The sequence below is a fragment of the Salvelinus namaycush genome, chromosome 13 (assembly GCF_016432855.1).
Source record: "Salvelinus namaycush isolate Seneca chromosome 13, SaNama_1.0, whole genome shotgun sequence".
Classification (NCBI taxonomy): Eukaryota; Metazoa; Chordata; class Actinopteri; order Salmoniformes; family Salmonidae; genus Salvelinus; species Salvelinus namaycush.
In genome coordinates, this window is record NC_052319.1 from 15,357,143 (window position 1) to 15,375,794 (window position 18,652).

Below are 18,652 nucleotides of genomic sequence, written 5' to 3' on the forward strand. Positions count from 1 at the left end.
AATTAAACTGCCTCGTACTCAATTCTTGCTTGTACAATATGCATATTATTATTACTATTGGATAGAAAACACTCTCTAGTTTCTAAAACCGTTTGAATTATGTCTGTGAGTGAAACAGAACTCGAGTTAGAGCATTTTTCCTATGAGGATGTGAGAATGCAGAAATCTTCTTGCTGTTCTGAGATCTGTTTATAAATCTGCCTGTCTTCTATTGGTTGAGATGCACTGCATACGTCTTCCCCTGGGTGTCAGCGAATAGTGAGAGTTGAAATGGGGTTGCTAGGCAAAACTGAGAGCTTATAAAAGACCTCGGAACAAAGTGTCCGGCCATTTTTCACTTCGCTCTGACGCAGGAAAGAACTCTGGCTGTGGCTCTAGAACGCTCCGGTTATAGGCCTTTAGATATATCCGGTCATGTTTTTATTCGTTATAGGTGTTAAAGACATCATAAGGTAGTTAATTTAAACCGACTTATAGCAGTTTATTGCGATTTTCTGGAATTCTTTGTCACGCGCTTTCACGAGTTGGACACCTCTCCTGCACATAGCTAGCGTTAGCTGCTATTTCTACAGGAGAAGAGGACATCTTTCAACCAAAATACGATTGTTCTGGAGAAAGGACACCTTGCCCAAGATTCTGATGGAAGCTCGTCAAATAGTAATAAGTCTTTATGCTGTTAATTCGTATTTATGTTGACAAATGTCAAACAATAATTGCGCCATGAATTTCGGTGCGGTCTCGCTTTAGCGCACGCTGTATTGCGCAGTAACGTTAATTTTAAAAATCTAACACAGCGGTTGCATTAAGAACTAATGTATCTTTCATTTGCTGTCCAACCTGTATTTTTTAGTCAAGTTTATGAATAGTTTGATTAGATTAGGTGCCTCTCCAAGATGGCGCCGGACAGATTGCTTGAAGTTTTGGCCACTACTCACATTGTATAACCACGATTTGTGCCGCTACATATGCACATTTACGAACAAACCCTATATGCATTGTGTAATATGATGTTACAGGACTGTCATCTGAAGAAGTTTATGAAGGTTAGTCAAATTATATATCTTTTGCTTGCTTGTTACGATCGCTAACCTTTGCTGCTGGTAAATGGTGTTGTGTTTCTGGCTATTGTGGTAAGCTAATATAATGCTATATTGTGTTTTCGCTGTAAAACACTTAAAAAATCTGAAATATTGGCTGGATTCACAAGATCTTTGTCTTTCATTTGCTGTACGCTGTGTATTTTTCAGAAATGTTTTATGATGAGTATTTAGGTAATTCACGTTGCTCTCTGTAGTTATTCTAGTCGCTTTGGTGAGAGTTGTGATGGTGGCTGCAATGGTAAACTATGATTTATACCTGAAATATGCACATTTTTCTAACAAAACATATGCTATACAATAAATATGTTATCAGACTGTCATCTGATGAAGTTGTTTCTTGGTTAGTGGCTATTTATAGCTTTATTTGGTCGAATTTGTGATAGCTACTGATGCAGTAAAAAAATGGTGGAGTAAAAAAAGTGGTGTCTTTTGCTAACGTGGTTAGCTAATAGATTTACATATTGTGTCTTCCCTGTAAAACATTTTAAAAATCAGAAATGATGGCTGGATTCACAAGATGTGTATCTTTCATCTGGTGTCTTGGACTTGTGATTTAATGATATTTAGATGCTAGTATTTACTTGTGACGCTATGCTAGGCTATGCTAGTCAGCTTTTTTACTGATGGGGGTGCTCCCGGATCCGGGTTTGGGAGGAATTAGAGGTTAAACGCACAGCACTGGAATAATGATATTTCTATGACTGGAATAAGGATTATCAGAGAACCTGGGGGTGTTCTCTTCTATAACAGACTCCCAGACCTCCAACCGCACTTCAAGCCCTCAGATGATCTGATGGTTCACATAGAACAGTCATTAACTGGTTGTGAGAACTAGTCGAGTGGCGCGGCCAAGGCATCATGTAACGCACCCTCTTCCAGAAGCTTGAGTTGGGCAGCATCGACCCACGCCTTCCCTCCTGCCACATTAAGGGGGCACTCTTGCGGACCAGGTGCTGCAGGCCGGGTGGCAGGTGTGTGTAGCCACCCTCCCCCATGTCCCCCAGCTGGATGAGGATGACGCTCATCTCACTGTGGACCAGAGCCTGGAGGAGCCCCACCTGACAGTCATAGTCCTCCGCTGTGGTCAACAAAGACGAGCATCCCCATGACCCTTGACCTCCTGAGGCTGACCATGTGCTTGAGCTGGGGGTCAGGATGACAATCAGCCTCCTGCTCAGCCGCATGCAGTCCTCCACCAACTCCATGCGGTCTGGGGACAACAGAACAGAGAGGAGTGGGAGAAGTTACCTTTTGACTTCAGTACTGTTTATTACTGTTACATTTGCTTCTTAGAGGGTAGGACACAGTCTGAAAGAACCAACCTTCTCCAGGTAAGTCGTCTCTGCCATGGATGAAGAGTCTAAAGCCACACTTCTGCTCCAGGACAGTGGGCAGAACGCTGCTCACAAAGTGATACACTTTCTCCTCCATGTCTTTGTCTACACCATCGATCTGGTAGACAACGTAAGCATCATAGACCTTCCCATCTGAAAACACAGACAAAGAGGTTTCTGTCAAACCTCAGCATGAAAGGAGTAGATTGTACAGATTTGATTAAATTCTATTTGAACTGAAATTGAGTTTAATATAAATTTGCCCATTACTAATACACTTGCAGTGGGATTGACCCCAGCCGGGACCTGTTGAGAAGGGCCTACTGCCTACAACTGCACTGCACAATCAGTGGGCCATGCTTCAGTGTGGTGACTAAGAACTAAATGTAGTAATATGTTGATATGGTATCCAATACTATACAGATCATGTAGGCTGAATAAGCATTTCTGTACAATGAAATATCTTAGTTAAATAGCATCATTAAACTTCAGTGGGTGGCTAGATGTTCTTACCCTCAGATCGACCATAGCATTTGAAAACTCCACGGAAGAAGAGCGCCAGATCGATGTCAAACACTTTGACGGCCACAGCAGCTAGCAAGAAGAAAAAGACTAGCACCACACATAGACACATAAACATAAACCCTGTGGGGGGGAAGACAGGGAGAACACAACACCAAGAAAGTTACAGTTTATATGTGTGATTTTGTGTGTCTGGGTGTTTGTGTGATGTTTAAGTGTGTGTGCATTAACCTCTTAGCTTGAGAGTAACCACTGCATAAATCCATTGCTGTTCGTTCATTGCAACACACGTGAACTTTGACTGGAGGTCCTTCATAGTCACTGTGTTTATGGTCAGGATAGCCGTAAAGATACTCCGCATGGAAGATACCTCCACCTCGCTACAGTAACACATACACACAAAACATGCACACAGCGAATTCTCAACAGTGAATCTGGGGTCTTGTTTTCAAGGAAATGTGTAAATTATGTTACCTTGTTCTCAAAACAAGTGTGTGTGCGTGCATGTGTGTACCTACCTGGTGGTGTTCACTGAGTAGCCTTGCTGCTGCGAGCGCACTTTCACTCCATTCATCTCCCACCACACGTGACAGTTGTCTTCAATGTTCTGCCCACAAAACGCTTCACACCTCAACTTCTTAGTGGTGTCTATGAAGAACAAGAGATACTATGAAGACAGAGAGATTACCGGGCAAACCAAATCAAGCACAACACAAGTATTTGATCCAGGTGTGATCCCTACACAGGTCAGTGGTCTCTGTGCTTCCGTTTCTAGGCAGGTTGATCTGAGGAGGATGTGAGGCAGAGGGAGCTGAAGGAGACAAACACAGTTTAGTCAGAAAGATACTTTTGGATACATTCAAAACGTTGTCACTGATGTTATTGATGATTGTTGCTGCCACAAAGACCACATGTGATATGAGGGTTGCTTTTGCTTCTGTTTATTTGATATAAATGGAGCCTAATGTACCTAGTGTAGCCTAATAACCTGCTGTAATGTAGCCTAGAGTTTCCATGTTTGCTGACCCTGCTGCCATCTTGGATGAGGTTTCAGCAAAGCTCAAATCAAATAAATAAAATGCTGAGAGAATTGACAGAGCTGTTATCAAGCCACAACCTACATACCTCGGATCTTTAGTCTCCTGGATGCAGAAGTGTTGAGAACCGTCCCATTGTGCTCCCACGTGCACACACACGTATAGATGCCATCGTCTGCTTTGGAGGCGCCATACACCCACAGATTTCTCTCAGACTCGTTTGGAATGGGACTGAAATTCTGAAGTTAAAGACAAACAATTTCACAAACTTCTTTGCTGAAATAACAGTAACACACCTGATTCCACTCATCAAGAGCAGGTGCAACCCTTAGGAGCTATAGGACAGGAGTTGAGAACCAATGGTAAATAGTTTTACAGGCTTGAGGTTTGTGTTAGTATTCTGGTCATGTTCAGTACCTTATACCAGGCTAAGTTTTCTTTTCCATCTTGGCACAGTTTTTCCACGGGCTCAGGACATGGGATAGCGATGTTGTCTGCGGACTCTGAGATATCGTTAAACAGGACTGAATGATCGAACGGTTGGGCTTTGACCACAATCACCTCTGTCACAAAAATATGGCAGGTGTCTGCTGCCTTTCTCCTGGAACATAAGCATACACAGTGTACCAGTTACCCAAAAGGGAACCAACAGGCTTCTAACTGGGGGCCAGCCGAAGAACCCATTTAGGCTGTAGATAGCAAATGTATTTTTCTAATAGTATATACAGCCTGAAACTAAGCAGTTTAAAAATGTGGAAAGTTTCCTTACGAGTCAGAATGTTGAATAAAATTGTATTACATGTTACCCTACCAGTTGTTTGTGTGGTTGGTCCTTCAATGGGTAGAATTTTGAGACAAAATATCCACATGAAAGTATTATTTACCCAACTTTTTAGAGTGCCAATACTGCCGTTGAAATTTCTATCACCTGTCACATGCTCAAAACCAAGGAAACACCTGCAAAATTTCCGTCAGTATGCATGCATCATCGTGCATGTCCTTCCGTCTTGTGCTTGGCCTTAGGTCAGGAGCAAACACATCTTTATTGCCACACACAGAGTTCTGCGTTTTGAAGTCGGTAATAATAGTTTTCTGTGGATATTTTGTCTCAAATTTCAATCGGCAGAGTAAGTTCAAATAGAATTTTATTCAACGTTTGTGCAAGACAAGGGACCCTTAGGTTTTTTCTTTGTAAATGTGCATGCCTACCCTAGCCCTATGTACACATTCAGGTTCAACACTAACCCTAGAATCAACCCTCACCCTAACCCTCCCAAACAGGGCTCCCCCGCTCTCAATTACCAATCTAACCCCTAAACACACGCACACACACAGTTGTTGTATTACCAGTAGGTGTAGTACTGATCAGAGTCATTGATTAAAAGGGGGAGGAAGAAGAGCACCGGTCCATGATGATGCACACGCTCTTCCTCAGAGGACGGGAGCTCTTGGGTTCTGTTTCTGTACCAGGTAAACTCAGTCACGCTGGCCCAAACCAACTCACTCAGGTCATAGTAGGCTGGCAAACTAAGGGCCTCCCCCTCTGTCACAGTAGTTTCATACTTGTCAAGTAGTTTACATGGGGACTCTGCCAAAATACGAACATACATTACCCGATTAAGTTGCATGTGAAGGAAAAGAGGTCTATTGTTCAAGGTACAATATATTCACTATGCCTTGTAATAATGGGATGTAGAAATGTGTGAGATATGAAGAAGATGCTATACCTGTGTAATGACCTATTGTAGTGGGGTTTAAGGACATTTCTCTCTGGGCAGAAATCCTAGTCAAACTGAGGAGCAGAAACATGAGACCACCATCCACCAACTACAAGACAAGGGGAACAAAAAGAAGAATGTTACCTTATTGTAAAGTCGAACAGGAACTATCATTCCACACAAGACCCTATAATAAAACATCAGGACCATGCTTTACTTGTTTTTACAATAAATGACATACCTATTTTCAAGAGGGAATAAAATACATATGCAGAAAACCTTTTTAGGTTCAGAGTGAAGACTTACTGAAAGAGCTTACCCTGAAAGTGAAGGAGCACATTTTCTGCAAAACAGGAACTTGCCTCCACTGATAAGAAAGAACAAGAGTCATATTCAACATGTTGTTAGGATATCCTGTTATAGATACAGCAGAAATGATGAAAACTGAAATGTTAACATAATGTGGCCATGTATTGAAATGGCCATGTAACATATTAAGCTTGAATGAAGAAACCATGACATGCAACAAGACCTCTATGGAAAATAACCTGTGTTTGCTACAATTTTTGTTCAAATCGCTTTGGTGCTATTTTCACAAGCATGTGGTGAATTTTCAAAACTCTTAGTACAAAACTCCAAACTGGTAACACTTTTAATGCAGAAAGTACTATATTCTTACACTGTTTTCACATTAGGCAATACACTTGCACTACCCATCAAAATGTACTGAAAATCTTATTGTCACCATTTCTATCCCATGTGCGATCAATGGGGTGTTCATTGATTACATATTTCACAATAATTGATGCAAAATAGAAATGTATTGTTCAGATATAATTACAGCTAGGAATTCATCTTTTCCCCAAAATCTACCAAGTTTTAGTACAGGGAATAATTCATATTTATCCAGTGACCATTTAAAGCATTTAAAACCAAGTTATGGTCACTATGCCTGGGTTCTCCCCAAATAAGAGAGCGCTGAGCCACCTTGTTGACTTGGCTGTGCCACTATGTAATGATTTCAGAGCAAATTAAACTGATATTTAGTCATGAGTATATCTCTGATCGCCAATGACATTGTTGTGAATTTTGAAACAGGCCGTTCATAAATTCAGAGTGTTATCATGTTCCTCAATTAATTCCAGCCAGGTCACCCGTGATACATGTCAGTATTCGACGTCCATCCATGTCTGAGGACACGGGGAGATGTAGAAACCGGCCACTAGGGGCAACAGTGAGGGATGTTACCTTCAAGTAGGTTTCGGTTTTGCTAAGGCGTTGTGGATGGGCGTAAGCATCTGCTTCTGGTGTAAAAGGTTGCATATTTCGTTTTAAGCTTATCCAAAACCTTAACCTTAACCATTCTGAGCTAATACCTACCCTTAATATTTTGGAGTTAATGACTAAACTTAACCTCAAACACGTCAAAATTTGACGTTTGGAACAACTTCGAAATTGGCGTATGAGAAACATGAATGAATGTCTAAGTCTTGTTGCAGCATTCAGCACATTTCAGCAGTAGGCTATTGTGGGAGTAAATGGTACACATAGAGACAGATATGACAATATTGAGCAAAGACAGGTGTACATTAGACCACAAGAGGAGAAGGCGACACTTGAGTGCATTTGCCATTCTGGAAAGGACAGGAAACCAAAGATTAACAGACATAAGTATAATGGCCAAAGCCATAAGTGCATAAATGCTTAGGGTAAAGAGGAGGAGGTGACACTTAAGTGCATTATCTATTATGGAAAGGGCAGGATACCAAAGATTAGATAAAGAGGAACAAACATAAGTATATTATTCAAGGCCATAAGTGCTTAGGGTAAGATAGACATATATTATTTTTAGGACACGAAAGGGTCCTGCCACCATTATAATTGAATCAAGAGCAGATATAGGTGTTATTGGGCATGAACAAGCAGGAAGCCTGAACTAAAAGATAATGGTGGCAGATGACCTGAGGGAAGTAACTTAATTTACATGTGGGATGGACTCATATGCTGTGTGTATAAATACAGAGCAAGTGCTCTGGGAAAGTGTGTGTTCCGCAGACCATCTAGGCTTCTGATATACTTGTATTAAAAGCCTATATTGAATTCACAAGTTCTTGTAAGTGTTATATTTTGAAACGATTATCCACCACACTCTCAACACAGAGTGCGCCCAGGAAGCGCAGAACACATCCCGAGTATAGCTTTGTTGAATCATAAAAACTTTGTAACTGTAGTCAAACAAAAGTCCATTGAGCAAAGTCGCTAAGCTTGCTAGATAACATCCTTCAAAGAATGACAGAATACAGTGCATTATTCAGACCCCTTGACTTTTTCCACGTTTTGTTACGTTACAGCCTTATTATAAAATGGATTCAACAGTTTTTTCACACAATACACACAATACCACAAAATGACAAAGCATAAAAGTTTTTTTAGAAATGTTTAAATATGAGTCTTTTTGGGTATGACGGTACAAGCTTGGCAAACCTGTATTTGGGAGTTTCTCCCATTCTTCTCTGCAGACCCTCTCAAGCTCTGTCAGGTTGAATGGGGTGCGTCGCTGCACAGCTATTTTCAGGTCTCTCCAGAGATGTTTGATTGGGTTCAAGTCCTGGCTCTGGCTGGGCCACTCAAGGACATTCATAGACTTGTCCCGAAGCCACTCCTGTGTTGTCTTGGCTGTGTGCTTACAGTCGTTGTCCTGTTGGAAGGTGAACCTTTTGCCCGTCTGAGGTCCTGAGCGCTCTGGAGCAGGTTTTTATCAAGGATCTCTCTGTCCTTTGCTCCGTTCATCTTTCCCTTGATTCTGACTAGTCTCCCAGTCCCTGCCACTGAAAAACATCCCCACAGCATGATGCTGTCACAACCATACTTTACCGTAGGGATGGTGCCAGGTTTCTTCCAGACGTGACGCTTGGCATTCAGGCCAACGAGTTCAATCTTGGTTTCATCAAACCAGAGAATCTTGTTTCTTATGGTCTGAGAGTATTTTAGGTGCCTTTTGGCAAACTCCAAGCGAGCTGTTCTGTGCCTTTTACTGAAGAGCCACCCAAAGGCCGTCTGGCCACCCAAAGGCCTGATTGGTGGAGTGCTGCAGAGATGGGTTGTCCTTCTAGAAGGTTCTCCCATCTCCACAGAGGAACTCTGGAGCTCTGTCAGAGTGACCATTGGGTTCTTGGCCCTTCTCCCCCGATAGCTCAGTTTGGCCAGGCGGCCAGCTCTAGGAGAGTCTTGGGAGTTCCATACTTATTCCACTTAAGAATGATAGAGGCCAATGTGTTCTTGGGGACCTTCAATGCTGCAGAAATGTTTTGGTGCCCTTCCCCAGATCTGTGCCTCGACACATTCCTGTCTCAGAGCTCTGCAGACAATTCTATCGACCTCATGGCTTAGTTTTTGCTCTGACATGTATGACTAACCGAGGGTGAAGAGTGGAAATAGTTTAAATATCAAGGTATTTTAACGGAGGCCAACTCTGTCTAAAAAATATCCATAGCCTATCTACTGTCATATCGTTTGATGATCACATATTCTCTACCAAAGCTCTCATATGGGCAAGACATATGAGACAGCACAGACAAGCGGGGAAAATGTTATAGCTGTATTTTGACATGCATAGGCGAGAGACGTGCTTTGATAATGCAACCTACAGTAGGCTATGTCTGTGACAGAGGTGCCTATGTAACGAATTGTCCATAGGCCTATCACATTTGTGACTGTCTGAAGAGACACAATGACAGCTCAAAGAGGCATACAGTGGGGGTTTTCAGTAGGGTTTATTAACTGCATATGGGTCGCGTGTGCAGTCCAGGGGGTGTCAATTATGCTTGTGCTTTCAATTAATGGCGACTTTGTGTGTAAACACCCTAGGTTAAAGGCTTCAATGTGATAATCTGTCTGGAGAATGTGCTGTTATTTTTTGCTAATCTGATGTTGTGTATTTTGTGGAATTGAATTATTGCTGACATCGGGGAAAAATGTTGAGTCTTCCTGAGTCTTGTCATTACATTTTTGGAGGAAAAATGAAGTGTTCCCATGAAAGCCCTGGGATCCCGGTTACCCATGTTAACCCCTAATTACAAAATAGGTGTACTGTAATCACATGAAACAAATGAAATGAAAATGAAACAAACATAACGTTCAGCAGGCACTAGTTTGCCTGTCTTTAGCATTTGGCCAAAGGTTCTCATCGACACAGTAACTATCCTTATTGTTCATGAACCTGGGGAAAAACCTTTTGTCATGGCGAATCCAAGCCTGACATGCTGTAGGACTGGATTAATGTCAGTACATGCTTCATCCATGGCCTGAAGGAGGGTGGCTCATGGGGGTGGCAATCATACACCTTCTACCTGTATTCCAATCCTGTATTGTATTTAACAATATTATGTTGCACTTATATATTTTAATGATAATAACAATAATAATAATGGATTGTATTTATATAGTGAGAGGGAAACTCACCTCATCTACCACCAATGTGTGGCACCAATTTGGGTGATGATGCACAGCAATAATTTTGTGCCAGAACGCTCACCATACATTAACTAGCACTGTGGACAGGTGAGGTGTGATATACAGTGAGCTCCAAAAGTATTGGGACAGTGACACATTCCCTGCTACTCTGGCTCTGCACTTCAGCACCCCAGAACCGAAACGATACAATGACCACCAGGCTAAAGTGCAGACTGTCAGCTCCAACCAGAGAGCATTTCACTGTAAGGTTTACAGCTGTTCTATTCGGCGCATGTGACTAATAAAATTTGATTCCATTTGATTTGATCCACATTGGGCGTACCGGCCATAAACCACAGCACCGTCTGTTTATAGTCCCCCCACCCCAGGGGAGCAGAAGACCTGGAACAAATTCACCCATACGTGCACTAAAGTAGTAAAAAATTCAGCACCTGGACCCACATTCCCAGCATGCAACAATACTTTGTGGTCCTGTGTGGCTCAGTTACTCAGAGCATGGCACTAGCAACACCAGAGTTGTGGGTTAGATTCTCACTGTGGTCACATATAAAAATGTGTGGATTCATTTTTGTCACTTTGCATAAAAGTACCTGCTGTGGCATATATTACAATAGTACAGTACTGTACTGGCAATGACATTTCAGCAAAGCAGTGTGAAACCTTTCCTTCATAAAGATCCCAGCAACTTCATTTGTGATACACGTTTACTGTTTAGGAGATGCATTTGTTACATACAATCAATATAATTTATTTGATCATAGTCATCATCGTAATAGTATATATATATCATGCTTTATATGTTTTTACCTTACATTTTCATTATTTAGTGCTCAAAATCTGCAGTAGACAAACCAGTTTAAAATCTATAAATTTACCAAACAGTTAAGTGATTATCAATTTTGAGCAGTCGGATTAATAGTAAAATGTATTTTAACAAATTAGAAGATAAGATTATCAAAAATTATGTGAGCATTGTATTGTAAAAACAATTATTTTATTTGAACATATGAAATATATTCTAGATGTGTAACGGTTTTCCTCCTCCTCTTCGTCCGAAGAGGAGGAGTAGGGATTTGACCAAAACGCAGCGTTGTGATACGACATGACTTTTATTTAAACAAGACGAAAACTAAACAAACTTGAGAATTTACAAAATAACTAAACGACGTAGACAGACCTGAACATGGAACTTACATAACTACACGAAGAACACACGAACAGGAACAGACTACATCAAACGAACGAACAAACTAAACAGTCCCGTGTGGTGCGCAGACACAGACACGGAAGACAATCACCCACAAACAAACAGTGTGAACAGCCAACCTATATATGGTTCTCAATCAGAGGAAAACGTAAAACACCTGTCCCTGATTGAGAACCATATAAGGCTAATTACAAATGACCTAAACATAGAAACACAAAACATAGAATGCCCACCCCAACTCACGCCCTGACCAACTAAACACATACAAAAATAACATAAAACAGGTCAGGAACGTGACAGAACCCCCCCCTCAAGTTGCGAACTCCGGACGCACCACCAAAAGTCTAGGGGAGGGTCTGGGTGGGCATCTGTCCACGGTGGCGGCTCAGGCTCTGGGCGTGGTTCCCATCCCACCATAATAAATCCCCGCTTCCTTATCCCCCTCACAATGACCACCCTCCAAATAATTTAGGTGGGGTTAAGGGGCATCACCAGGATAAGGAGCATCACCAGAATGAGGGGCAACACCAGAATGAGGGGCAACACCAGAATGAGGGGCAACACCAGAATGGCTGGCGGATCCTGGCTGGCTGGCTCTGGCGGATCCTGGCTGGCTGGCTCTGGCGGATCCTGGCTGGCTGGCTCTGGCGGATCCTGGCTGGCTGGCTCTGGCGGATCCTGGCTGGCTGGCTCTGGCGGATCCTGGCTGGCTGGCTCTGGCGGATCCTGGCTGGCTGATGGCTTAATGCTGGATGACGGCTCTGGCTGGTCATGGCTGGATGACGGCTCTGGCTGGTCATGGCTGGATGACGGCTCATGGCTGGATGACGGCTCTGGCTGATCCTGTCTGGCGGAAGGCTCTGGCTGATCCTGTCTGGCGGAAGGCTCTGGCTGATCCTGTCTGGCGGAAGGCTCTGGCTGATCCTGTCTGGCGGAAGGCTCTGGCTGATCCTGTCTGGCGGAAGGCTCTGGCTGCTCCTGTCTGGCGGAAGGCTCTGGCTGCTCCTGTCTGGCGGAAGGCTCTGGCGGCTCCTGTCTGGCGGAAGGCTCTGGCGGCTCCTGTCTGGCGGCTCCTGTCTGGCGGAAGGCTCTGGCGGCTCCTGTCTGGCGGAAGGCTCTGGCGGCTCCTGGCAGACGGGCGGCTCTGTAGGCTCATGGCAGACGGGCGGCTCTGCAGGCTCATGGCAGATGGGCGGCTTTGAAGGCTCAGTACCGACGGGCGGCTTTGAAGGCTCAGTACCGACGGGCAGTTCATGCGGCGCTTGGCAGACGGACAGTTCAGACGGCGTTGGGCAGACGGACAGTTCAGGCGCCGTTGGGCAGACAGGCAGTTCAGGCGCCGCTGGGCAGACGGCAGACTCTGGCCGGCTGAGACGCACTGTAGGCCTGGTGCGTGGTACCGGAACTGGAGGTACCGGGCTAAGGACACGCACCTTCAGGCTAGTGCGGGGAACAACAACAGGGCACACTGGACTCTCAAGGCGTACTATAGGCCTGGTGCGTGGTACCGGCACTGGTGGTACCGGGCTGAGGGCACGCACATCAGGGCGAGTACGGGGAGAAGGAACAGTGCGTCCAGGGCTCTGGAGACGCCCTGGAAGCCTGGTGCGTGGTACCGGAACTGGTGGTACCGGGCTGAGGGCACGCACATCAGGGCGAGTGCGGGGAGAAGGACCAGGGCTCTGGATACGCACTGGAAGCCTGGTGCGTGGTGTAGGCACTGGTGGTACTGGGCTGGAGCGGGGAGGTGGCGCCGGAAATACCGGACCGTGCAGGCGTACTGGCTCCCTTGAGCACTGAGCCTGCCCAACCTTACCTGGTTGTATGCTCCCCGTCGCCTGACCAGTGCGGGGAGGTGGAATAACCCGCACCGGGCTATGTAGGCGAACCGGGGACACCATGTGTAAGGCTGGTGCCATGTAAGCCGGCCCGAGGAGACGCACTGGTGGCCAGATGCGTTGGGCCGGCTTCATGACATCCGGCTCAACACTCAATCTAGCCCGGCCGATACGTGGAGCTGGAATGTACCTAACCGGGCTATGCACACGTACAGGAGACACCATGCGCTCTACTGCGTAACACGGTGTCTGCCCGTACTCTCGCTCTCCACAGTAAGTACAGGGAGTGGGCGCAGGTCTCCTACCTGACTTCGCCACTCTCCCTTTAAGCCCCCCCCCCAAGAATTTTTTGGGTAGTACTCACGGGCTTCCAGCCTTGCTTCCGTGCTGCCTCCTCATATCGCCGCCTCTCTGCTTTCGCTGCCTCCAGCTCAGCTTTGGGGCGGCGATATTCTCCTGGTTGAGCCCAGGGTCCCTTTCCGTCCAATATTTCCTCCCATGTCCACGAGTCCTGGTTACTTTGTTGCGCTCTCCCACGCCGCTTGGTCTTTGGTTGGTGGGTGATTCTGTAACGGTTTTCCTCCTCCTCTTCGTCCGAAGAGGAGGAGTAGGGATTCGACCAAAACGCAGCGTTGTGATACGACATGAATGTTTATTGAAACAAGACGAAAACTAAACAAACTTGAGAATTTACAAAATAACAAAACGACGTAGACAGACCTGAACATGGAACTTACATAACTACACGAAGAACTCACGAACAGGAACAGACTACATCAAACGAACGAACAAACGAAACAGTCCCGTGTGGTGCACAGACACGGAAGACAATCACCCACAAACAAACAGTGTGAACAGCCAACCTATATATGGTTCTCAATCAGAGGAAAACGTAAAACACCTGTCCCTGATTGAGAACCATATAAGGCTAATTACAAACGAACTAAACATAGAAACACAAAACATAGAATGCCCACCCCAACTCACGCCCTGACCAACTAAACACATACAAAAATAACATAAAACAGGTCAGGAACGTGACAAGATGGAACACTGATTAAGTTTGGTGAAAAAGTGTCTGTATTATTTTGACAAGTGTATTTTATACTTAGTCAATAGAAAATGTGGTTCGAATTTTGAAACTGCCTTTTAAATGATCTCTTTTGAGTTTTGTACAAAGCGTTGTGAAAACTTACCACATTCGCAGAAAAAGTCATCTGACAAAATAGCATATTTTACAATAGTTTTTCAAATGTTGTACTGCACTGCTGGTGTACTGTAGATACTTGCTGATTAGGCAACCATGAACCATATCCTGATGACAATATTTCAACCATTGGAACCTAAACATCACATAAACAGCACAATTTCAACATAGATGCATACTTTTCCACATATTGCCTGTTGAAGCTTACTCAGCTTTGCACAGAAAAAAACAACACTTAAACTGAACTGTAATCCAATCAAATGAATTGCAAGCCTTACCTACGCAGTAATCCTCCCTCAGTCTAAAGTAGCATCTGAGTAGAATTTACACAGTAGGTGTATATCTGGAACTGGAATCGGCTAAATATGAGCAAAATGAGCAGTGTAAACTTTTCTTGTAGGCCGGAGTATGGGCAGTGCTTTCTAGCAGGTATTTGCATATTTCTATTAGGGAAAGCCTATTCTGTGACGTGCGCTTGTGCAATAACTCAATTCTCCCTTGCAGTCCTTCTTAACAATGCAAGTTAAGACTTTGGCAAAGGGTAAAATCTACAACACTTAGTCCACTCTGTTCGTATCAGATTCCGGTTTTGGGAACAGAAAATTGGTATTGAGATCAAATGTTTCATCATTGAGACAATTAACATAATGTAGGTCAAATTCCATCTGGCTCCATCTTCTCCCACTACCACTGGGCTTCCTCTCATCACCATATTTGGTAGTGAGTGGAAACCCCAACCGGATGCTTCACACTTATATATTTTTTTTATTTAACTAATATTTAACTAGGCAAGTCAGTTTCATTGCAAAACTGACATTTGGTCATACTGTAATGCAAAAATTCAAGTGTGTTATTTTTCCTATAACATGCACTCTTCTCTCTAATAGGGGACCAGTATAATCTCCCTGAGCTGAGAATCATCCTCCTGGGTAGGGATTGGCTGGAGAAGAGACAAACAGGAAACACCATCCTGGACAGGAGGGACGTGGAGATGTGTATGAGGAGAAAGGGTTTAATGGACGGCCGGCAGGTCACTGTGGTCAACACATCAGACAGATGCATCCAGTACTCCGTGCAGGACCCTTTCCTTGTCCACCGTAACATAGAAGCCAGCATGTCCATGTGTCAACCATGTCCCCATGCCTTCCTCATGGTCATCCCTTTGAACTCACGCAAAGGCAGGGTATGGGCAGTAGAGGGCCCCCTCAAGCTTCTCAACCACATACTTTGGAGACACATGATGGTAGTGTTTACCAGATGTGAGAAACTCAGGGCAATGTCACTGGAAGAACACATAGCGAGACATGGGTTTCTCCAGGAGATGGTGGAGAAGTGTAGGCATAGGTACCATGCTTTAAACACTAGGGCCAACACATGGGGCAATGATGTCACTCAGGTCCCAGAGGTGCTGAGGAAGATAGATGAGATGGTGGCAGGAAACAGGGAGGGGAGTGATTGTGGTTATGTTGTCATGAATGAGAGGTTTTCAATGGAGACTGAGGTGAGGAGGAGGGAGAAGAGGGTGAACCTCAGATAGATGAATGTTCAGAGACATAGGGACACACTCAGATTTCTGCCCAGGGAAAAGAATATATATTTTTAAATCTAATGTTTTGTTACCAAATAAGTTCCCCCGAAAACTTTGAGGCTGGTCACATGACATCACACAGTGTGACATCACCATGAGGGAAGTCATGGGCGATAATGCACTGAGGACATTCCAGAGGAAGTTAGACGGTGCATCGTGCATCTCTTTGTGCTCCCGAGCTGTACTTGAGGTTGTACAAGTGACAAAACATTCCCAGTGACAGACGGGTCAAGAGCAGAAGAACAACTGAATCTGATTGGTAGGTCAGTCTGGAGTCAAACTGTTATGAATTTTATGAATAATGACTAAATTATGTATACATTTAACGTAAAACTATAAATAACAGAATTCTACCCTGTCTCTGTATAATGATAAATAATGTTTGTCCATAAGAAAGAGGGACTGTTAGCAGGCAAGGAACTGTGGCAGACAACTTGTGACCACTGTGGAATTGATAACAGGGAAGGAATTCTCCCCACCCAGGGAGGGGAGAAACCTTGGGCTTGTAGTAGATTGTATAACAGGTGGCAGGTAATATACAGTGGGGCAAAAAAGTATTTAGTCAGTCACCAATTGTGCAAGTTCTCCCACTTAAAAAGATGAGAGGCCTGTAATTTTCATCATAGGTACACTTCAACTATGACAGACAAAATGAGAAAAAAAAAATCCAGAAAATCACATTGTAGGATTTTTAATGAATTTATTTGCAAATTATGGTGGAAAATAAGTATTTGGTCAATAACAAAAGTTTCTCAATACTTTGTTATATACCCTTTGTTGGCAATGACAGAGGTCAAACGTCGTCCTGGTCCCCCTCATACCACCCTCATGGAGTCTGTTTCTGACCGTTTGAGCAGACACATGCACATTTGTGGCCTGCTGGAAGTCATTTTGCAGGGCTCTGGCAGTGCTCCACCTTGCACAAAGGCGGAGGTAGCGGTCCTGCTGCTGGGTTGTTGCCCTCCTACGGCCTCCTCCACGTCTCCTGATGTACTGGCCTGTCTCCTGGTAGCGCCTCCATGCTCTGGACACTACGCTGACAGACACAGCAAACCTTCTTGCCACAGCTCGCATTGATGTGCCATCCTGGATGAGCTGCACTACCTGAGCCACTTGTGTGGGTTGTAGACTCCGTCTCATGCTACCACTAGAGTGAAAGCACCGCCAGCATTCAAAAGTGACCAAAACATCAGCCAGGAAGCATAGGAACTGAGAAGTGGTCTGTGGTCACCACCTGCAGAACCACTCCTTTATTGGGGGTGTCTTGCTAATTGCCTATAATTTCCACATTTTGTCTATTCCATTTGCACAACAGCATGTGAAATTTATTGTCAATCAGTGTTGCTTCCTAAGTGGACAGTTTGATTTCACAGAAGTGTGATTGACTTGGAGTTACATTGTGTTGTTTAAGTGTTCCCTTTATTTTTTTGAGCAGTGTATATTTTTTGATGGCTATATATAATACAAATCGAGGTGAGGGTGATGGAAATGCATTTGGCGGTTGATCTACTTCTGTTCTGCAAATGGCACTGTGTGCTCTTTTCGAAGGATGGATCCCAGTCTTTTCAGGGCTATGGGATACGGGGGGTCAGGGGTGGTCTGCCGGGCATTGGGATGACAACCCAACTCGGGATGAGGAGGGCTTTTAGCGGGTGGAATAGTGGGGACCAATTGGAGGTTTACTTAGTAGCACTGCAAATATCATGGTACAGTTATATAGACACTCAATCATCATGTTACTTTTTAATGGTACGTTTACAAACATATATTTTGATGAATTGAAAGTTTTGTCTCATTATGGTAAGTGGTGAAATAAGTATAGCCAGTTACAATTGTAATGGCTTAGCAGATAATAAGAAAAGACGATCAGTATTTACCTGGATAAAAGAGAAGGAATATAATAATCTATTGTTTACAGGAAACTCATTCAACAATTTTAGATGAAGGTTTGTGGAAAAAGGACTGGGGGGGGGGTGAAATATATTTCTCCCATGGTCAAAGAAATTCAAAAGGAGTGATGGTTTTAATTAACAGTAATTTTGATCCAAATGTGCAAATTGTCCAAACAGATCATCAAGGTATATGGATTATTTTAAATATGTTATTGGACAATTAACAGATATGGCTTATTAACCTATACGGCCCAAATAATGATGATCCAAGCTTCTTTGAAAATATATATAAGAATTGATCAACTCTACAAGCAACACGAGACTCTATTATTATGGTGGGAGATTTTAATACGGTCTTAAATACCTCTATGGACCAAAAATTAAATCACACAACAAACTATCACCCTCAGGCACTTAAGAAAATCATGAATGTCATGGATATATTGGAATTAGTGGATATTTGGAGACTTAAATACCCTGACCTCTCTGGCACCAAAAGTTTAAAAAGTGTTGATAAGGGACAGAATGCGGTCGGATCATCACATAATTGGCATATATATTACTCTTACAGAATTTCCAAAAGATCAACAGAGTCCATATTAACAAAGGAAATCGAAGGACAACAGTACAGTTAGATAGCAATAAAAACGGTACCATAGAGGCACAGAATAAGTTAGAGGAAAAAGAAATTGAGGAACTTATTCAAGAAAGATCCAGTGTAATATATTATAAAAAA

The 18,652-nt window shown here is 43.6% G+C and overlaps 1 protein-coding gene across 1 annotated transcript; it reads right to left on the reverse strand.

Moving 5' to 3' along the window:
* Positions 1-1,858: 1,858 nt before the first annotated feature.
* Positions 1,859-6,075, reverse strand: LOC120057894 (interleukin-1 receptor-like 1). Its single transcript, XM_039006371.1, has 11 exons — positions 6,031-6,075; positions 5,721-5,820; positions 5,341-5,581; positions 4,411-4,594; positions 4,082-4,232; positions 3,699-3,767; positions 3,475-3,604; positions 3,188-3,336; positions 2,948-3,079; positions 2,423-2,587; positions 1,859-2,310 (listed from the first exon to the last, which is right to left on the reverse strand). Exons 1-11 carry the CDS (start codon positions 6,049-6,051, stop codon positions 1,874-1,876), a joined length of 1,779 nt encoding a protein of 592 aa, XP_038862299.1. The 5' UTR covers positions 6,052-6,075; the 3' UTR covers positions 1,859-1,873.
* Positions 6,076-18,652: the final 12,577 nt, after the last annotated feature.

Excerpts from the sequence above, each read along its gene's own strand:
- LOC120057894 (XM_039006371.1), bottom strand. The coding sequence starts at position 6,051 with ATGTGCTCCTTCACTTTCAGG. Across the intron at positions 3,605-3,698 it reads CACAGAGACCACTGACCTGT|ACACCACTAAGAAGTTGAGG; the intron begins GTAGGGATCACA and ends TGTTCTTCATAG. Across the intron at positions 2,588-2,947 it reads ATGCTATGGTCGATCTGAGG|ATGGGAAGGTCTATGATGCT; the intron begins GTAAGAACATCT and ends CTGTGTTTTCAG.